Source organism: Centroberyx gerrardi, chromosome 7 (assembly GCF_048128805.1).
Source record: "Centroberyx gerrardi isolate f3 chromosome 7, fCenGer3.hap1.cur.20231027, whole genome shotgun sequence".
Taxonomy (NCBI): domain Eukaryota; kingdom Metazoa; phylum Chordata; class Actinopteri; order Beryciformes; family Berycidae; genus Centroberyx; species Centroberyx gerrardi.
In genome coordinates, this window is record NC_136003.1 from 15,297,122 (window position 1) to 15,316,690 (window position 19,569).

The 19,569-nt window shown below is 42.6% G+C and overlaps 1 protein-coding gene across 1 annotated transcript; it reads left to right on the forward strand.

Annotated features, from left to right (window-relative positions):
- Window positions 1-6,666: 6,666 nt before the first annotated feature.
- On the forward strand, window positions 6,667-10,301 carry wfikkn2a (info WAP, follistatin/kazal, immunoglobulin, kunitz and netrin domain containing 2a). Its single transcript, XM_071913014.2, has 3 exons — window positions 6,667-6,885; window positions 8,503-8,819; window positions 9,101-10,301. Exons 1-3 carry the CDS (start codon window positions 6,667-6,669, stop codon window positions 10,299-10,301), a joined length of 1,737 nt encoding a protein of 578 aa, XP_071769115.1.
- Window positions 10,302-19,569: the final 9,268 nt, after the last annotated feature.

The following is a 19,569-nucleotide window of genomic DNA, read 5'->3' on the forward strand; positions in this document are numbered from 1 at the left end:
ACTGTTTTTCTCTTCAGGCAAGATAAAAGATAACTTGAGGACTGGTTGAGATGTGAAAATGTCCCCTTTTCAAGACAAAAATAACTGTAAAGCTTTTCATATAGTGTCAAATTTAATGACTACTCCATTAAGGAACCCAGAAGACAATTGCTGGAGATGTCTGCTAGGGGAGATTACATTTCCAAACCTGTTCTTGAGACACTGGCCCATTCCATCTTGATGCTTAAATGCTCCGGTGTCCGGATGCCTCGGTCCTTCCCGTGCTGGAGGATGCATCTTCATTCCTCATGTCAAGCCCTCGAAAAGCCCCGGTCAAATATATTTGAAGCCCCACATGTCAAGTAGCAGTGTTTTGTATCGCTTCTTATGTGTTGCCTTTAATTCTTTTGCCTCAAAAATGCATTTAAGTTAATGAAACAATATTGTAAGGACTGGATTTATGGAAGATAAATGGATGGATCAATAGAAGATTGGCCTTCTGGTGCGATGACACCCGAAGTGCAATGGCACACACACACACACACACACACACACACAGTGGCATTCTTTGCAGTCCATGTATGAAAAAGTTTGACAAGATTGCTGAAAATTCGGAATTGCTTGGGTCCTCTGCATTTTTTCCTTCTAGGTCCAGTAGGTGTTGTTGCCTACGACTAAGGATCAGTTGACAATGCTAAGCTCTGAGGTGAACGAAGAAGAGCACAATTCACATTTAAGTCTGGAAACTGTGGAATAAATATGGATAAACTGTTCTTCAGTGCCGATACACACATTTATGTTGTTGCACGCCCACTATGATTTCACATGATGTTTCCATTTGGGAATCATTTTCATTTAGTGATACTTGAAAGTCAATTTTTTGCCACACAATTAGCATACATTACAGTCTGGAAAATGATATGGAATTATGAAATGGAAAATTTGTAGCACCATTGACAGGCAAATGACCACACAACTTGATTGGGATCAGGGCCTGCCTGCATGACGACTCTAAGAAACTAATGCATAAATATTTTTGCTGTAGACAAACTCTTTTTTACTGTTAATCACCCATACCCACATTCTGAGGTCATGAACAATCAACCACCAGTTTTCTGCAACACGTAGCTGTGGTGGCGTCACTGACTCGCTTCCATTTTGAGAACCTAAAATGTCATTATCTAAATAAACTATGGCCATGTGATGCTGACAAAATTTGAACTTTTTAATAAGTATTCTGCCTGTTTGCAAATAAACCTTCTTGTGTGTTTGTGTCGTTCTGTTTTTATGTCTCAGGTGAGACCAAAGTCAAATTTACAGCCCCTGTTGGCCAATAAAGTTCTATTCTATTCTATTCTAAACCTAATCCATGATGAGGTATGTGTGTTAAAGCAGAGTAAATGTTCCACAAAATAAATATCTAACTGGTGTATGATCAGCAATCCTATCCTAAGATACTTCATGAACTTTTGCCCTAGACAATAATATATCTATTTTGTATTCATCTTATAAAGCTACAGTATTTGTATCTACTGGATATAGATTGTGTCAGTGATTCCTTTATAACTTGCTTAAACTGAAGTTGAAAATGTCACTTTATTACCACTTGTTGACACATAATGAATGCTAATAAAATACTATGAAAGCACTATTGGAGATGTTCCATGTATCACCAAAACTCAATATTGTAGTGCGGTCCAGCTGTGGTTGTGACTTCAGCCTGTCCCTTCACTTTTGACCTGCGTCTGCACAGCAAGTATGAAATGTATTAAAGAGGCGTGTTCAAGAGTGCAAGACGTTTTGTTATGTTCCCTTCCTGATTTAAAGAACATAAACAAAGCGTAAGTTTTGGTCACACACACACACACACACATACACACACACACACACACACACACACACACACACACACAGCAAACGGTGCATGTGTGAAATCCTTAACCTCTTCAATGAAATGGAGACAATAGAGTCCATGCGGTGAGCAGATGTTCTGAAGTTGCAGTCCAGTGTCGACGAAGATAACAAATATTGCATAATACCAGCGGAATGGTGTTTAGAAAGTTAATGGTTATGCCCACTAAATGTGTGTGTATGTGTGAATCTGAATATAGGGGTACAGAAATGAATGGCTATCAAGATATATGCATTTCATTGAATTACATTGCGCGTGTATGTCTGCACGTCTGTCCATCCGGCATGTTTTGCTGCGTGTCTAGACCCCTTCTCTCTCCTGGACTAGGGTTAAGGAATCAGCTTAGGGCCCTGCTGTGGCTGGACGCGTCTCTCTCCTTTGTTCTGGTGTCAGACACTCATAATAAGCTTAGTATGAACAGTCATAACACCTTCATTGTTTTGAACCAGCCCCACGCCAGCTTCCCAGGCCTCAAGCATGGGCAAGAGAAGCTGTGGACCGGCATAGCCAAGGACCCCTAAGAGCATTTTAGAAATGGAGGCAGAGGGCGACGTTACCCGCAGGTACGCGCCTCGGACGATGTGCTTGGACTGTGGCCCTCGGTGCGATTCGTGCCCCTCTCTAAAAGTAGCTCTGTATATTGGCACAAAGCCAATATACAGAGCTACTTATTTGCTACACAAATGCATGCATGACACTGTAAAGCCACTGAAAGAGCTATGGGGAAATTGTTGGGGTAAAATGTAACTTATATGCATTCATATATCCCGACACTTTGCGAGACACTGAGATTGGTTGAGGCCTTTTTCATCTGGTTTGCTCTTAATGGTGAATAAGTCATGACTCCACTGTTTGAGCCCAAAGTTATTCTTTATCGTACCTCTAAATGAAGTGATTTGTCCTTTAAATAATGTTGTGGTTCTAGACTTGGCTTACTGATCTAAGGTGTGAGATATTTGGGGAAAAGAAACTCTCAATGTCAGGGTCATTCTGCATTAACGGTGAGATTGTGTCATCCATCTCACTCAGATATGCTCTAGTTCAGCTGTGCAGATTCCCCAGGCCTCGCTGCTTTGGAGGGTTTCTGGCTTTGCGAAGCATTATGAAGGTGATACAAACTCTTTGCAGCCGTCTTCACCTCAGCATCAAAGGATGTTTGCCGAGATCATAGCACTTTTGTTGAGAATAAGAATACATTTTATTGATCCCTGTATTGAAATTCTCTTTTTGCACGCTTGCACGGAGGTCAGAGTGCACAGTCAGCTATCAGTCTTGCTAAAGCATACGTCAGCAGGGCAGGTGCTTATTAACACGGGGGTTTGAACCAAGGTACTTTAGTTGGCGGACAGTCACAAATCCTAGCAAGAACTGTCCAGGTGTCACAACAGAATACGTTAAGTCCCACAACAGCGACACCCTTTTCTGATCACTGTGAAGTAAAATCCCATCTTCTGGAATGAGATGGCGGCAGTTTAGCTCGACCGAATGTCTGGAGATGGTGGTGCGATCACACGTACAGTGGTCTGTTGTGGTCTACCACACTAAACAAACCTTGTGACATTGATTAGGGCCTGTGAGACAGATTAGGTCGTGGCCTCCTCACGTCATTGTTGTCGAGCCTGTCCCTAAGCCCATGAAGCATTTCGGAGGAAGGCCCAACCAGGCTAAGCTCGCTAAGCCTAGTGCCCCTTGAGGAAGTTTTTTGCCATTAAAGATCTGTCCTTGAAGTCTGGTGGGTTTTCAGCAATTAATGTATGTGTACTAAGATTTGGTATTAATTTACTTTCATGTAGCACATTGTCTATGCCTCTTAGTTTAAAAGCATGGCCTCTCGTGGCCTATTGCTTAATTAAACACTTTGAAATCCACAAATTCACTATATTTGATAAAAATGGCATGTTAATCTCTGTCACTCTTTTCTGAAAAGCTACCATAGCCTGTATGATAGACAGATAGATAGATAGATAGATAGATAGATAGATAGATAGATAGATAGATCACATTACAGTGTGTTCTCAATTACCTCAACAGGACTTATTACCTCATTTGTGCTTTACAGTAATCTTGTCCTGGTAAGTTGGAGAATATGCTCATGTGCTGCAGAGTGTGACAGGGAAATTTGACAAATAGTACCAAAAGTTGGAAAAAAGCTACTCAGTTTCAGTGTTTTACCTGTTTTGGTCACAGATTTTTGTGTGTATCAGTGGATTGTTTATAGTCCCAAGGATAAAGAAATCAGAAAAACCCTCTATTTATTATGATACAAATTGAATACTCTTGTAAGAATTGCTTGCCCTGTGCATTTTAGCAGCATGCCTCCATATTGCGAGACAAGTTAAATTGAACTGAGGCATCACGAGAGTGACAGACTTGTTTTGGACTGGGCTCAGAAAGATGGCAAGGGCGCACAGTGAAGGTCAAAGTCAAGGTCTGTTTGCAGACAATACATGTGTTAAAGGCAGATAGACTGTCGGAGCGGCCTGCAGGGGGTCCTCCATGTGGCTTTATTCAATATGTGACATGCCCCGTAGCCCCTCCAGTGTCGACTATGCTGGGAATGCAGGGTCTTGAGGGGTGAAGGTTAGGGGTGCAGGGCCTGAGGGAGGTAGCGGGTGAGCAGACACGGAAAACACAGCATGACTGTGTTTGTGCATTTGCATGCATTCGTGAGCTCAGACGCACTTGTGTTTGCACGTATGTGTGTGTGTGTGTGTGTGTGTGCGCGCGTGCGCATAAACAATAATAGCCAGATAATCTATACTTAATTTTTTTGTAGGCAAGTCCTTGTAAAATACCAGCTGAATGGTCAGTGTTCGGAAATTGAATCTGTTAGTGTTTACTACATTCATTACATTGCAAATTTGTCCACATGCATGTATGAGTCTTACCTCTGTGTGTGTGTGTGTGTGTGTGTGTGTGTATGTGTGTGTATATGTGTGTGTGTGTGTGCGTGTGTGTGTGTGTGTGTGTGTGTGCACGTATGTGTGTGTCCATGTGTTTGTGGTCAGTGAGGGCTCACAGACAGCAGGCCAGACTGAGACTGAGGGGTTAGAGCAGGAGAGCACTGGGCCTCTTTGGGCTCAGCAGGAGCTCAGCTTGGGAAGCACAGACTGTGGCAGAACACACTTAAACATTCTCTCTCTCTCTCTCTCTCTCTCTCTCTCTCTCTCTCTCTCTCTCTCTCTCACACACACACACACACACACACACACACATGCCACTTAAAAGCATGTCTGACTTGGCTGCTACCAAGACACTCCTCATCTGGACAAAGATTAATTAAAAATCTCAACTAAACACTTTGGGTCAGCAAAAAATATTTGTTTTGTATGGGATTTATTGTGTTCCTTAATCACTGTTACTATTGTCTGCATCCCTGTTTGATAGAAGGTGTTGCAAAATCCTTATTTTCGTACTTTCTTTCACAGTCAGACAGGTCATGAGCCCATTATTTTGGTTAGAAGCCCCCTTTTTTTGCAACACTTCCTGGAATTGACTTTTTGGGAACAAACCAGCTTCTCACAACATGATACCAAGCTGTTTGTACTACTTGTAACTTCTCTCATGTCAATATTGTGACAGCATTTTGATGGCCTTAAGCCCAATATTATTTCCATTGAGGACTGAGTTGAGCTTCAAAATTCAAAATTCACAATCTTTATTAACCTTGTATATGATCATGGTACAGAGAAATAAACAACATGAACCAAATATGATGATCTACTTGAGTAATTTAAATTGACCAGTCTGGTAACTGTCCAAATTCCCTTTATGCCAGATTATGTTTCTTTGTGTCTACCAACAGGGGAAAAATGTAGGGGACATCCAGTGTAGAAACCAAATAAGAACAGGATCCATATAGGTAACAGAGGCTAGGAGGACTGCATCAGGTTTGGTGCCATCTTCTGGAGACACTCTGTTCAGATGGACTGGAGAGATACAGTATTATCTTACTGCAGTACTGTATTTTAATCTGCCAGCAGGACAGATGTGATTTCACAGTAAACATTTCCAAAGCCTCTACTCACTATTAGCCCAATTGTATTTGGCTTCAGCTGAAATGTTGTAAGCAGTTGTAAGCTAGTCCATTAATATTGGTATGTGAGAATAAGCATAGGACTATGTACCAGTAGTGTACAGTGTGTGTATAATACAAAAATAGTTATTTTCTCTATCGTCTAAATCTATACAACACATTTAAAAAAATGTGTGAAAATCATGACTTTATATATAAGTTTTGTAACATGTAGGTAAACAATTTTATTATGATCTCTTGCATGGATTGATCTATCTCCTTCGCGCCGACTTGCAAGCTAAGGGTTAAGGTGGCTAAGCGCCTTTACGCACAGGTGTCTCGCCAGTCCTCTGTATGAAACCGCAGCCTGCAGACTATTGGGGAACTTTTTTTCTTTAATTAAGTTCATCATAACTGTAACTCAGCTGGGATTTGCTGTCGGGCTAGACAAGCCACTGTAATTCATGTAGTTAGATCTTAAGTAATATGGTTTGCATACCGCAACCCATAATCTCCTAGTACTATTAAACGTGGAGCAACTAACCTGGGGAGCTCTCCATCCGAGACCGGCACTGCACGACCCCATTTTCGCTATTTTTTGATGTCGCATCAGATTTTCCACGATTCTCGTGGTTTGAAAATTAACTAAGTGAACTTTTAAAGTGCGTTTTCAAAACTTTAAAGTCGTATCAAACTTAGGCGGCTGTCCTTGGATTTGTTTTCTCCGGGATCTTAGTGGCCGCTCCGTTACGCGCCGGACATGTGGTGGATGCTGTTTCCCCGATGGATTTGGTTTCTTCTGGGACAGTGTTATCTCCTGCTCCTGTACATAGACAGCTGTCGTGTGAGAGCCATGCCCATGCCCATGTCTGTGGCAAAAGTGGTGTACTCTCACGCAGGTATGTGCCCGAACGACCTGAACCCCAACCTGTGGGTGGATGCCATGAGCACCTGCATGCGCGAGTGTGAATCTGACCAGGTGAGTTTTATGGACCGTTCCTGCTATTGACGGTGATGGACTGTTTGTGAAATTTGGAGACCCATAGCGCATAGCCTACATACAGTAGCCTACACACAGTGTTGGCACTTAGTAGCCTATAGAGAAATGCACTGCAAAAAACTAACTGCATTTAACAAGCCATTTATTTTAGTATAAAATATTTTCCTTGAAATAAGTGAAACAATCTGCCAATTGGGTGAGATCATTTCAACTGTTTCCGATGCCGTTTCAACCTTTTGGGGGAATTTTCTTGTTCATAAATAAGGCAGAATATGACAGATCGCTTCACTCGTGTTAAATTGTACTGTAGCTACTTGATTGGAACAAGAGAGATATTCTCATCCAGTTGGCAGACTTTTTACCTCTTGTTTTAAGAAAAATAAGATTTTAAGACTCCAGAGTAAATAACTTAAGATAGATATTTTGCAGTGCCTGGCAACTTGTCCGTTTCTATAATGGCACTTACATGCTGTGAAATATGCTGTTTTATACAGTTCACGAGCCATTCCAAAATACCAGATTGTATAATGTCCAATTTCACTGCCAAAGGATATCTTACACAACACGTATGACTTAATTGTTTAGGCTACATATTTTTCATTAAGTATGTGATACAACATGATGTGAATGCATTGTAGAGGATTACAGGACTTTTGAAAATTGTTTTGGGGTATTATTGGATAGTCAAGGCAAATGAAATTTGTGAAGGCAAATTTCATAGAATGTTCAATGCTCCAGAATTATCAATATAGCCTTGGTAAGGCTAAACAAAAAATATAAACAACATAAATAATGAGGTATAGGACTATTTTTTCCCCCTCAAAAACAGATTATAGTTCAACCTATTTAGATTGTGAGATTTTATTTGGGATGGTCAAGCATTTAGTCTTTGCTTTGAAAGCAGCTATATGGGCTTTACAGAATTTTTCAGGTTCCGTTATTTTCCTTCAGTATACTGTGGGTTATATGGTGGTCTTGAAATGCCAATAAGGTCAAACAGTAAAATTACCATGAACTGTTACCCTGTTTTCCCTTGCACTGTGCAAGAGTTCCTGCCTAGGGGTCAAAAGAAAAACAGCCAGCAGAAACCCTTAAAAAATCATTTCCATGATGATGTAATGTCTATTGGTATACCAACAGTTATATTTATAGCCTAATTTACTCCCTTCAAGTTTTAGTCCATGCTATGTCAGAGCACATATTGTCTAAAACTGATCGAAACTGAAAATATGCATTCAAAGAGGCTTGACAGAGGCTCATGATCTAGATGGATCACACTGAAACAATTCTGTTGAACTTAAGCATGATTTCACCCAACATCAAACCACTTTCTCTTTTTGCTGTGCATAGAGGACAATTCTTCACTTGTTTTTCATCTTTCCTTTTGTCTCACCTTTACAAATGCTGCCAATAATTTGAGAGACCACTGTATCTTTTCTATTGTTCTATTCTATTATTATAAAGTGGTTCACTCTAGAGAAATTGTTGACCTCACTTGTAAGATACTAGCATGAACTGTTCTCACTAAGTATTTTGATTCATACATCTCAATTGTGAGGACAAATATGCTGTTTTGTTTCTCTTCCAAACCCCTAGGACTGTGAGACATTTGAGAAGTGCTGCCTTAATGTGTGTGGTAACAAGAGCTGTGTGGCGGCACGGTACATGGACATCAAGGGCAACAAGGGCCCCATTGGAATGCCAAAGGGCGCCACCTGCGACAAGTTCATGTGCACTCAGCAAGGGTCCGAGTGTGACATCTGGGATGGCCAGCCTGTTTGTAAGTGCCGGGACCGCTGTGAGAGAGAGCCCCACTTCACCTGTGCATCTGACGGCATGACCTATTACAACAAGTGCTACATGGATGCAGAGGCCTGTTCCAAGGGTATCTCTATCTCTGTGGTCACCTGCAGGTAACATGTTAAGTATTTTAGATCTCTACCATTTGCTTGTTGCTCTGATAAGGTAAAGTTATCTTCTATCAGTATTCAACATTTAGACATTTGAATAGCATAAGTAATTGTGTTAAAGGTTTTAGTTTACGCAAAGTTTTTGTGGTGGCTGTCCATAGGTAGCACAGAAAATGTACTTATACTGTATGTATGTCTACACAGTAATCAAAGAAGCTCTTTTGACAACTATTTAAATGTATCCTGGCACTGATTCATTTCTTTATGATTCAACTTACCTATAGGTACCACCTGACCTGGCCGAACACCAGCCCCATTCCCGTGGAAACCACCCTTCGCCCCACTACTGCCCTCCAGACCACCCTTCCAGCTGACATCCATCCCCCCACCATGCTCAGCGGCCCCACCCAACAGGCTGTGTTTGTGGGTGAGACAGCTAGCTTCCTGTGTGAGGTGGCTGGGAAGCCACGTCCGGAAATCACCTGGGAGAAACAACTGGAGGGCAAGGAGAACACCATAATGAGACCTAATCACGTCCGAGGGAATGTTGTGGTCACCAACATTGGCCAGCTGGTCATATACAATGCTCAACTCCAGGATGCCGGTATCTATACGTGCACAGCCAAAAATGTTGGTGGGACCGTGTCATCCCACTTTCCCTTGGTAGTGATCAGGAGAGAACCAAGCGGCAAGAATGCAGAGGGGAATAGTACCAACTTGCCCTTTCCAGCGGAGGAGTGCCTTAAAAGTCCAGACACAGGTGACTGCGGTGAAGAGAGCATGAGCTGGTACTATGAATCAAAGAGGAACAATTGTTTCACCTTCACCTATAGCCAGTGCAATAAAAACCGTAACCATTTTGACACCTATGAAGCCTGCATGCTGTCGTGTGGGGCAGAACTGGCCGCCCCCTGTAGCCTACCTAGCCTCCAAGGACCTTGCAAGGCCTATGAACCTCGCTGGGCCTATAACAGCAACCTCAAAAAGTGTCAGTCCTTTGTCTTTGGAGGCTGTGGTGGCAATGAGAACAACTTTGAGTCCAAAGAGGCCTGTGAAGAGATGTGTCCCTTTCCAAAGAACCACAACTGTAAGATGTGTAAACCGCGGGGCAAGATGGTGACCAGCTTCTGCAAGAGTGACTTTGTGATCCTAGGGCGTGTGACTGAGTTGACAGAGGAGCAAGAGTCAGGCCACGCCTTGGTGACAGTGGAGGAGATCTTGAAGGACGAGAAGATGGGTCTCAAGTTCTTTGGCCAAGAACCCTTGGAGGTGACTCTCATGAACATGGACTGGAACTGCCCCTGCCCCAACATCACTGCAGCCGATGGACAGCTGATCATCATGGGAGATGTTCACAATGGTATGGCCGTTCTGCAGCCCGACAGCTTCGTAGGGTCCTCCAGCGCCCGCAGGGTCAGGAAGCTTCGAGAGGTTATCCACAAGAAGACCTGTGATTTTCTTAAAGATTTCTCCACCATCCAGTAGAGTCATTCAAGGTCTCGCACTCTGTAGGGCAGATGGGCATTTATGTCCTTTTCAAATAATTCTGGGTTCCAAGTTCCACTGACCTCACCAGTCTGATTGACTGCCAATAACCACAAAACTAGTAAGTTATCTGTAACCTGTGAGGTTTTGTTGCCTGTTTCTGAAACATTTTCTTTCTCTCTGACGTTCCTTAATTGCTCACTAGATTGCAGGAAAGTATAAGCGAATAGCTGGAGGTCTTTTTAAAATAAATCAAGCTTAGACTGCTATTGATGCCCGTTAATGAGGTACATTCTCTGAAAAAAGGCATCTGGTATAGTAATAGCAAGCATAGACAAGCATTTACCCTGTACAAAGTATTTAATCTTTGTAACTGTTTAAGTAAAACTAAAAAGCCTTTATAAATTGTTTTCATTTCTAAACTTTATCTTGAATACACTAATGTCATATAGCAGCATGCCTTAATAGGATTGTTTTTTTTTGCTCTATGTTATGTGGGGTATCCCAAAATATACATTCTGTAATATCTGTTCTGAGCACTGAGCTCACAATAATGCAATGCGAAGCCTCATTTTATCTACCAGAATCAAATAAGCTCTTTTGTTCCACTTTATGTGGACTCGTAAGTATTAATTTACAATATGGAATATGTATATGGATTTCTGTACTTATCTTCATATTTATTTTTTGATCCTCTCTTTATAGGGTTATGGCCAATGGATATATATATAGACAGTATGTACCTTTGTGAATCTAATTAGAAAGAGATTAGGGATATTCTTATGTTATCTATGACATATTTGTTCATTACAACTTTTATGGAATGTGATGGTAAAGAAATAAAGATGATTTAGAAAGTATTTTCCACAATTGTCCTTTCTCTATGATGTTGTTGTGCAGTTCCTGTGCTACAGAAAAAAAAAATACCTGCCATGCTCACAGCTTATCAAAAGACTCAGGCTAGCATGCCTGTGCTGTTTTGTAGTTGACATCCCTCCATCCATGTCCTCCCCCTTCCACTTCTTTTTCACACACAAGGCTGAGTCTGGCATTAAAATCTGGAGCAGGTCACATTCCAGCCCAGCTGTGGAGGCCTGCAGAGCTCTGTGTGTTGTGTTGTGTCTGGGTCTGGGGCCCTCGCATAGCACACACCCCACCGGCCATCCATCGGCCCTCCGCGGCCCCTTTCATGTGCAAGAGGCCGGGGTGAAGGGGAAGAGGAGGAGGAGAGGGATGTTGGCTGACTCTCCCCTCTCTCTCTCTCTCTCTCTCTCTCTCTCTCTCTCTCTCTCTCTCTCTCTCTATTGCTTTCTCTTTCACGCTCTCCTTCATTCTCTCAGTTTGCCACATCTGTGTTAAAGGGGCATAATGGAGGAAAGACAAAGGAATGGAAGGAGAGTAGGAGAAGGGAAGCTGGAGTGGGTAGGAGAGGGGAATGGAGGGACACGAATGGGAAGTTAGTGGAAGATGTAAGGAGGTAAACTCTCTCTCTCACACACACACAGACACACACACACTCACACACGCTCTCAGATGGGGCGGCAGCTTCTCTCTCATCTCCACGCTCTTGCTCCCCAGCCAAGCCGCGACCCCAGGCAGACGGGGGAGGAGAGGATTGCGGTGGTGGTGGCAAGCTCACAGACAGCTCTTGTTTGAAGCAGACTTTGAACTTTTGACTCGGCTGGCTGGAAGGCTGGCCTGTTGGTGCTGGAGCTGGACGGGAGTAGGGGTGAGAGCACGGACCTGGGCTGGGGCCTGGGGCTGAAACGAGGGATAAAGCTGAGGCTGAGGCTGTAGTGATAAAGCCTGGTGCCACTGAATAGGGCTTGGGCTAGGATTGAGTTTGGGCCTGCAATGTAGGGTTCTTTGATAGAGAACCACAAGTAGACAAAGGTGTTAAGGCCATTAGGCAAGAGCATCAGGACAGGTCTTGGTCTCCTGGCTCTGTGGTTGAACAGGAAGGTGATGATCATTAGGTCTAGGATAGAATTGGGGCCAGATGCCTTGGCCTCCATTAACTCACTTCACCCTGACTGGGACTAGTTGTATGATATGCGTTTCCATTGTATTTATAATCAATAGCCTATAATCTACTGGAGTTTGTGGCCAGCTTTAACCAGGTCTCCACAGGTTTGATCGCGTTCTACAGATAGTGGAGAGATTAGAATGTATTTGAATAGAAACATGCCTCACAAAGCGATGTTCCCATCTCTGAAAAACCACAGTTACAACATCGGGTTAGGGTCAACAGAGTTTTCATTAAATTTGGAGTTGACAATTGGAAAAAGCTAGAGCTGTGGGACATCTGAAAACTGAAATTAGACCAGCAAGACACAGCTAAGGAAAAGGCAACAAAAGATAAAGAGCCAGCTAGCCACCACATGGTTTTCCCCCTTCCCTCCTCAACCCCTTTATCCCCTCCTCTAAACCCCTACCTCACCCCTCTTCCTCACCCGTCTGCCCACTCAGGCCGACAGACACCCAGCCTTGGGCGGCGACCCCTGACCCTGCTAATGAAAAAGAGGCCACTGAGGAAAAGGCCACTTTCATTAAAGAACTGTTGACAAGTGTTAAGTAACTGGCCGGGCTCCAGACTAGCTCCACACAGCCCCCTCGCTGCCCTGGCCGCCACAGCCAGCTGCTGATTTCAGGATCAAGTTCACTTAGAGACCACCAGCCAGCCTGCCAGACAGACCATAATAATAAGCCAGACAGCTACAGGTGGCGGAGGGGCACGGTGCCCTCAGTGACACAGTGTGAAGAGATGGTAAATTTTCCTAATTATGTCGAAACTGCTACACAGAAATGTGATATTGATTGTAATCTCAAGTAGAGCAGTGCAATTATCACAAGTTCTTACCTAGATCTCTTGCTCAAGAAATGGACATGGTTTTCACTTGACAGACATGTAAAACTAAACAGTGTCTATATTGTATACAAAATTATATGAACAAGCAAGGTGAAAAAAGTCATCTTCCCTTTGATTCTTTATGATTTCTGGATCAAATCTCTGAGCAGGAGGATGTGAGTTCTGAGATGTGATACATGACACAGCAAAAGTTTTTCATCCAAATTTTGTAAATGAGCCAGGTTTAGATATTTGCATCTGAATTTATTTGTGGTTGTGGTGGATTAGTCTCTCTTCTCGGTTGACGCCTTGGTTGATATTCAATTGAGAAAGAAAGAGAAAGAGAGAGAGAGAGAGAGAGAGAGAGAGAGAGAGAGAGAGAGAGAGAAAGAAATTAAAATAGAGAAAGACAGAGACAGAGAAAGAGAAGAAGAAAGAGAAAAAGAGGGAGAGAGAATGAGAGAGAGTGTGACCTACTTTATATGCAGGTGGTTCATCTTGGCTAGTGGTGTGTGCACACAGTGGGGAAAACTATAAACACACGCACGCATACTCACGCATACTCACACACACACACACACACACACACACACACACACACACTATAATCAGAATTTACATTTTCCTATGGTTTTCATTATAGATTTTCTTATGAGGACCTGAAAAAACTAACAAATGCATGCTCAAGTTGTTGACTTTACTACTTTATGAGTAGCTCAGCTGGGCAGAAGCCACACAGATAGTATCGGCAGACCTAGTGGAGAAGATCCGTTTTTTTCATTGTTTAAATAAAAGTTCATGGCAAGTTTTCACTCTGTAGATCTGTCTTTGACAGATCAGATACAGGAGATAGTTTCTTCTCTGGAAGCCCAAGGAAACAGAGTGGTATTCTGCATCACAAATGTGCAAGCAATCCACTGAACTCCCAGCTTATAGAAATAAAGGGACTACTGTGCTCAACTCGGGTCTTGTAGTCCCAGTCAACAAAACATCCAAATTTCAATGTTGTAATCAAAATTGAGAGCATATTACATGTTATTGTATGTATAGTTATTTATAGGACTTCTGCTGTAGTTGTTTTGGCATGAATTATTGTGCATCAAATGGCAGTGAGTAGGAGAACTCAATACTGAATAGACCATTATACGGGGATGAGACTGGAGAAACAGTGCGATATTAAATGGTGGTAAACAATCACAATCATGCATTACATTTACATCTAAGCTGCCTTGCTTTGAGGAGTGGAAATCACGGATAGAAATGCCATGGGTATACCATGGCTTTCCCTCTGTTCCCGGCCCTTACTATTGCAGTGGCTCCACTGCATGAAAGATGCTCACGAATGAGTCATTGGTACCTTAGAGTCTTTTCATTTCAAAGTGATTCATAGGCTAGGGGACCAGTTAACGGTCACTGACTCACATAGAGGAGGGGGAGTCGGTTGATGGCTGGACAGCACCCTGGCCTACGTGGAGAAGGTCAGTATCACTGGACTCACAACAATAGAATGTGTCAGTAGCCCGTGGTCAAATCCAGTGTAAAAATTTAAAATGAAAGTGAGTGATGCCTAACCAAAGCGGCAGTCCATTGACCAGGGGCATTGGGTAGGCACTGAATTTGGACACTACATTCACCTTGTGGTAGTCCACACAGAACTATATAGTGCCATCTTGACCAAGTATGATGGGGCTACACCAGTCACTGTGGGGCTCTTGTATTATCTGAACAACGTTTTCTTTGTGTTCAGGCAAACGATAGCTACTGCTATCTCAGAGCAAGTTTCAGTGTGGTGATGTATGAGGTTAGTGTGGAATCGGGACTGGCCGATTTTGGAACCTCCAGTCCTAACTCACCTCTCTCAATCACTGTAGTCGGCAGAGAACCAGGGACCACCTTTCTCCAAGTTTGAGATGGTAATGGAGAAGCGCACCTGTCAGATCGCTCCAACATGCCCCACTCGCTGTGAGACCAGAAATGGCCCTTGCCACTTAATAATTTAGAGGTGGAAGTGGGGAGCAATACAAGCCCTTTAGCTTTCCGGCCCAGGACATATTGAATTAATTCTTACTGGTGATTAGACCATCCTCATAGCTTTCTTTATTCATTGTTTAGGTCCAACACACCTTTAGGTTTTCAGCCATACAACAGCTTTAAGGGGGAGAAGTCTGACGCTTAAAGCATCAGCCAACACAGAACTGCTCCAACAACACCTTCTCGACGATCTCTTGGGGTTGGAAATCTCCACTTGCAGCCACCACCTGCCTGCATCGTGGAACTGCTGTGTGCAGGAGAGGGCGGCATCCTCATAGACAATCCCTCAGATCCAGGGTTGAAGTTCCTCTGGCGTTAGGCCTAGCAAGTCCAGGACCATCTTCCTCAGCAGATGGAGGTCAGTCTGGGACGATGCTACAGGGAAGAATGTTAAAGCACACCAGCTCTTTCATAGAAAAGAGAAACCCCAACACTGTGACCGGTACGCTGAGTGCTTCACTCGAGTGAGAACTCTCAGACCATACCACTCCGGAGACAAATTCCACCAGTGCAACCTATGCAACAAAAGCTTTACCCAGTGAAATAACTTGAAGTCACACCGACTCTTTCATAAAGGAGACAAAAAAAGAGAAGCCCCAACAGCTTCACAGTTCAGACTTCTCTTCTTACAGCAGTACATGCACACAGGAGAGAAACCCCACCACTGTGACTCTGTGGGACAACTTAAGTACGCCCATCACATGAAGCTAGGTCAACAGTGTAATGGATTGGAAAGCTACCTCTCTTTTTAGTGATCATATTGCTTTTTGATAAAGACCATCATTAGTTAGACCATATAACTTACACTGGTAAAAAAAAATAGTGAGAAGCTTATCTAGGGTAGAAGCTTATCTAGGGTATCTAGGGTATTTGATACATGTACCTTCAATTCAGTCATGTGCAGTGTAAAACAACAAGGAAGCCTCATCATTTCCATTGCTAGTTTTGATATTTCCAGTTTCATTGAGAAGTTTGAATAAGTTGATGTGGGTGTGGAAAGGAGGTGGAAAGATATGTGTGCTTACAGACAGTAAGAGGGTGTGTTCATAAACTAGCACTCCAGAGTGCACTCTAATTACTAATCTGGATTCAAGTTTTGCTATCTGAATACCTGGGGACTTGTGTATTAAACTTTCCATAGGTTTTCCCCTTAAATACAATGTACACAAGCTCACATTCATTTTCATAATGTGACACAGTAACTGACACAACACACACACAAGCAGACAGGGGCCGTCACAATAAACCCAGTGTACACCAGCCTAATTTATATTTCAGTAACAGTATATTTTGTGATATTCAAACCAAATGGTAGTGGATATTTGAGCAACATCCACATCCTGCCAACTCCCATAATTAGAGGCATTAGAGCCATAAATGGTCATTGAAACACCTCATATTCACCCGTTTAACATTTAATTCCTCATTCAATCTTGACAAGACAAAAGACGTTAATCATTGTGGATGAAGTTGATTGAAAGAATGTGGATATTTGGAGGCATTCACTGGTTTTATGAAGGAAATACATTTTGTCACATCGTAAGAAGTGAGACAACACAAATCCTAAACCCTAAAAACCCTAAGTAGGCTTAAGATAAGTCCCCAAGTATCTCCATACTTGCCTTTATTTCTCAGAGGTGGAACATCCACCACCACTAGAATGTTCTCCAGGTACAACACAGGTCAAAGAGGAAGAGAAGAAGAAAGACCTTAGCGTGTTGACCTTAGTGAGGTCCTTCACTTCGTCCAGTGGAGAGATCTTCCACTCAACAAGAGCCTGCTCTATGACCTCAGTGTGCTGTAAAATGCATCTACTTCAGAGATGGTTGCCTGTAGATATAACTCAGTGCTCATCAGAGATACAACTATTAACTTCTGGTGAAGACTGAGCAGCTTGCACAATCAAGGTCCATTCACATCAAGATGCGGAGCATAGTCAGAGATCTTGTCCTCAACCGTCTGTGGTGTATTCACTTCAATGTCTGTGTGGAGCTGAGGTCTCAGTGGGGAGGTGATGTTGGTCAGTGATGTGGTTATGGTTGTGGGTGGTTGCCCTCATCACTGAGATAGTCTGCTGCAAAGAAGAACAAAGAAAGAAGCCTCAGATCCTCACCTAAAGCAAATTGTGTGTCCATCAACAATGCTCCACTCCTATCAGGTATGGTTTCCCAGGTGTTTTCCATTTCCAGAGCTGTGGTGACCTCAAGAATTGCCTTTACTCACCTTTACTTTGTACTTGGCTACGTTTTCCAGCTGTTCAGTGACTCAGGTACAGCCCTCTTAAGCTGTTTCCCCAATCTTCATTGGAGGAGTGCTCACCTTGAATGCTTATGGGAGGACTTCTATCTCAATAGGAAAAAGAATGATATGCACATCCAAGCCTTTCACCGTTGCTTTACGATAATTAAGATAAATCTATATAGAAGTAGGTCTTCGCAGCAGCGTTCTGCTCCACCTGGACCACCTGGACCTACTTCTATAAGGACTTCTACCTCAACATATTGTAATGCTTTTACCTTCATGATGTGAGTTCATGAGTTCACCCCAAAATGAAAATTCAGTCATTATCTTCTCACCCCCATGTCAATCAAAACTCCAGTTCATAGTTCATAGGACCACTAAACACAGAGAGTTAGCCCCCCTGGTTCCTTCTCTGCCTTCTCCCACACTATTGAAGTTAACAGGGACATCTTTTTACAGCTCCAAGAATAGCATAAAATGTATTTCTCCAAATAGCTTGTGCAGCATAGTGAAAGTGCTTTGTTGCCAACTGATTTATTTGTGCTACTGTGATTGCACATCATGCTACACATCATTACTTTTATTACATACCACTGGCCTATAAATCAATCACAAACTGATGACATATGGTAACAAATATCAGCTCAGGTCTACTGGATCCTTCTTAATTCATTTTGTACCTTTTGTATTTAATTGAGATGTACTCACTGCAGCAAAACTACAGCTCTGCTTATTATGCAATTAGTTATCTTGTCCACTGGGTGGCAGTATAATAATTTAACAAAACTGGTCACTGGGGAGAGTTTGAACTCCCCTCAAACATACTCTTCTCAGTTGCTTAGCTCTTTAATGTGGTTTATGAACTGATTCCTCTTCAGGATTTTCATTCATGCACAACTGTTTATTTTAGTGTAGGGAGTATTTAATTACATTTTTGGTATAGGATGGTCCATTTTAATCAATGATCTATATCTAGGTAAAACTCAAGTATAGACATCCTTCAATATTCTTTTGAGAGGCTAATTAATCTTAAGTTATGATTTTTGCAAAATGCTATACTGTGCAACGTTTTCCCTTTCCTAGGAACTGAAGATATATTGTCTTTACTTGGCAGGCAACCTTGCAGTATAGGCCTCTCTCCAGAATTCTTCTCCTCAGCTGCAGAGTCATCACCCAATCAGCTGCTTTAATTCTGTCTATCTGTGAAGTATGGCTGGCTTGTTATTGGCTATGAGGGATTGGGGACACATCTGCCGGACTTGAACCTCTTTCCTCTGTTTCCAGGCACTAACAGTATGGCTAGGGAGCACGTGTCTTCAATAATTACATTAACAGAGAGAGTGAAAGAGATTTCAATATGTTGTTTCTTTAGATTTCATTATGTCTCCTGTATTTGCCATCATTAGTTTTCATGTCATATAGGCCTCCAGTTTTTTCCCATACATGCATCTTTCTCTTCTCTTCTTCTTTCATCTTTTCTTCTCTTGTCTTCTCTTTTCTCCTCCTGAAAAGTTGAGGTTTAATGAGGTTTTCACCCGACAGCGATGATAGCAAGAAATAAATGAAGTAATACATACACACGCACACACACACACACACACACACACACACACACGCACACAAACACACATGTGGAGTGTCACTTGCCCTATGAATACCTCCACAAGCAGTCAGCCAGATGGTCTGGTAAATCATGCCCAATGTACCAATGCTAGATGCGTGCCCACACACACACACACACACACACACACACACTTAGTGTCAATAGTAGCTCTCCAGGGCACAGCTGGTCTGTGTGTTGGGTTAGACTAGAAATGTGCCAGATGGGAAGAGAGAAAGAGAGAAAGAGAGAAAGAGAGAAAGAGAGAGAGAGAGAGCGAGAGAGAGAGAGAGAGAGAGAGAGAGAGAGAGAGAGATCTTATCTAGCAGATAAGTCATTATAGATGACCAAGAACAGCATGGAATATCAGCACAGACGCAAGGACATACACACACATACATGCATGTACACTGGCAAACACACAGCACGAGTGTGTCTGATTGATATTGCTGGCAGTGGGTGAGGAATGATTAATGAAGAGTTTTTACATTTAGATTGGATTTCAGTCACAGTCTGCCTGTGAAGACATTTCATGTTGGAACAGACAA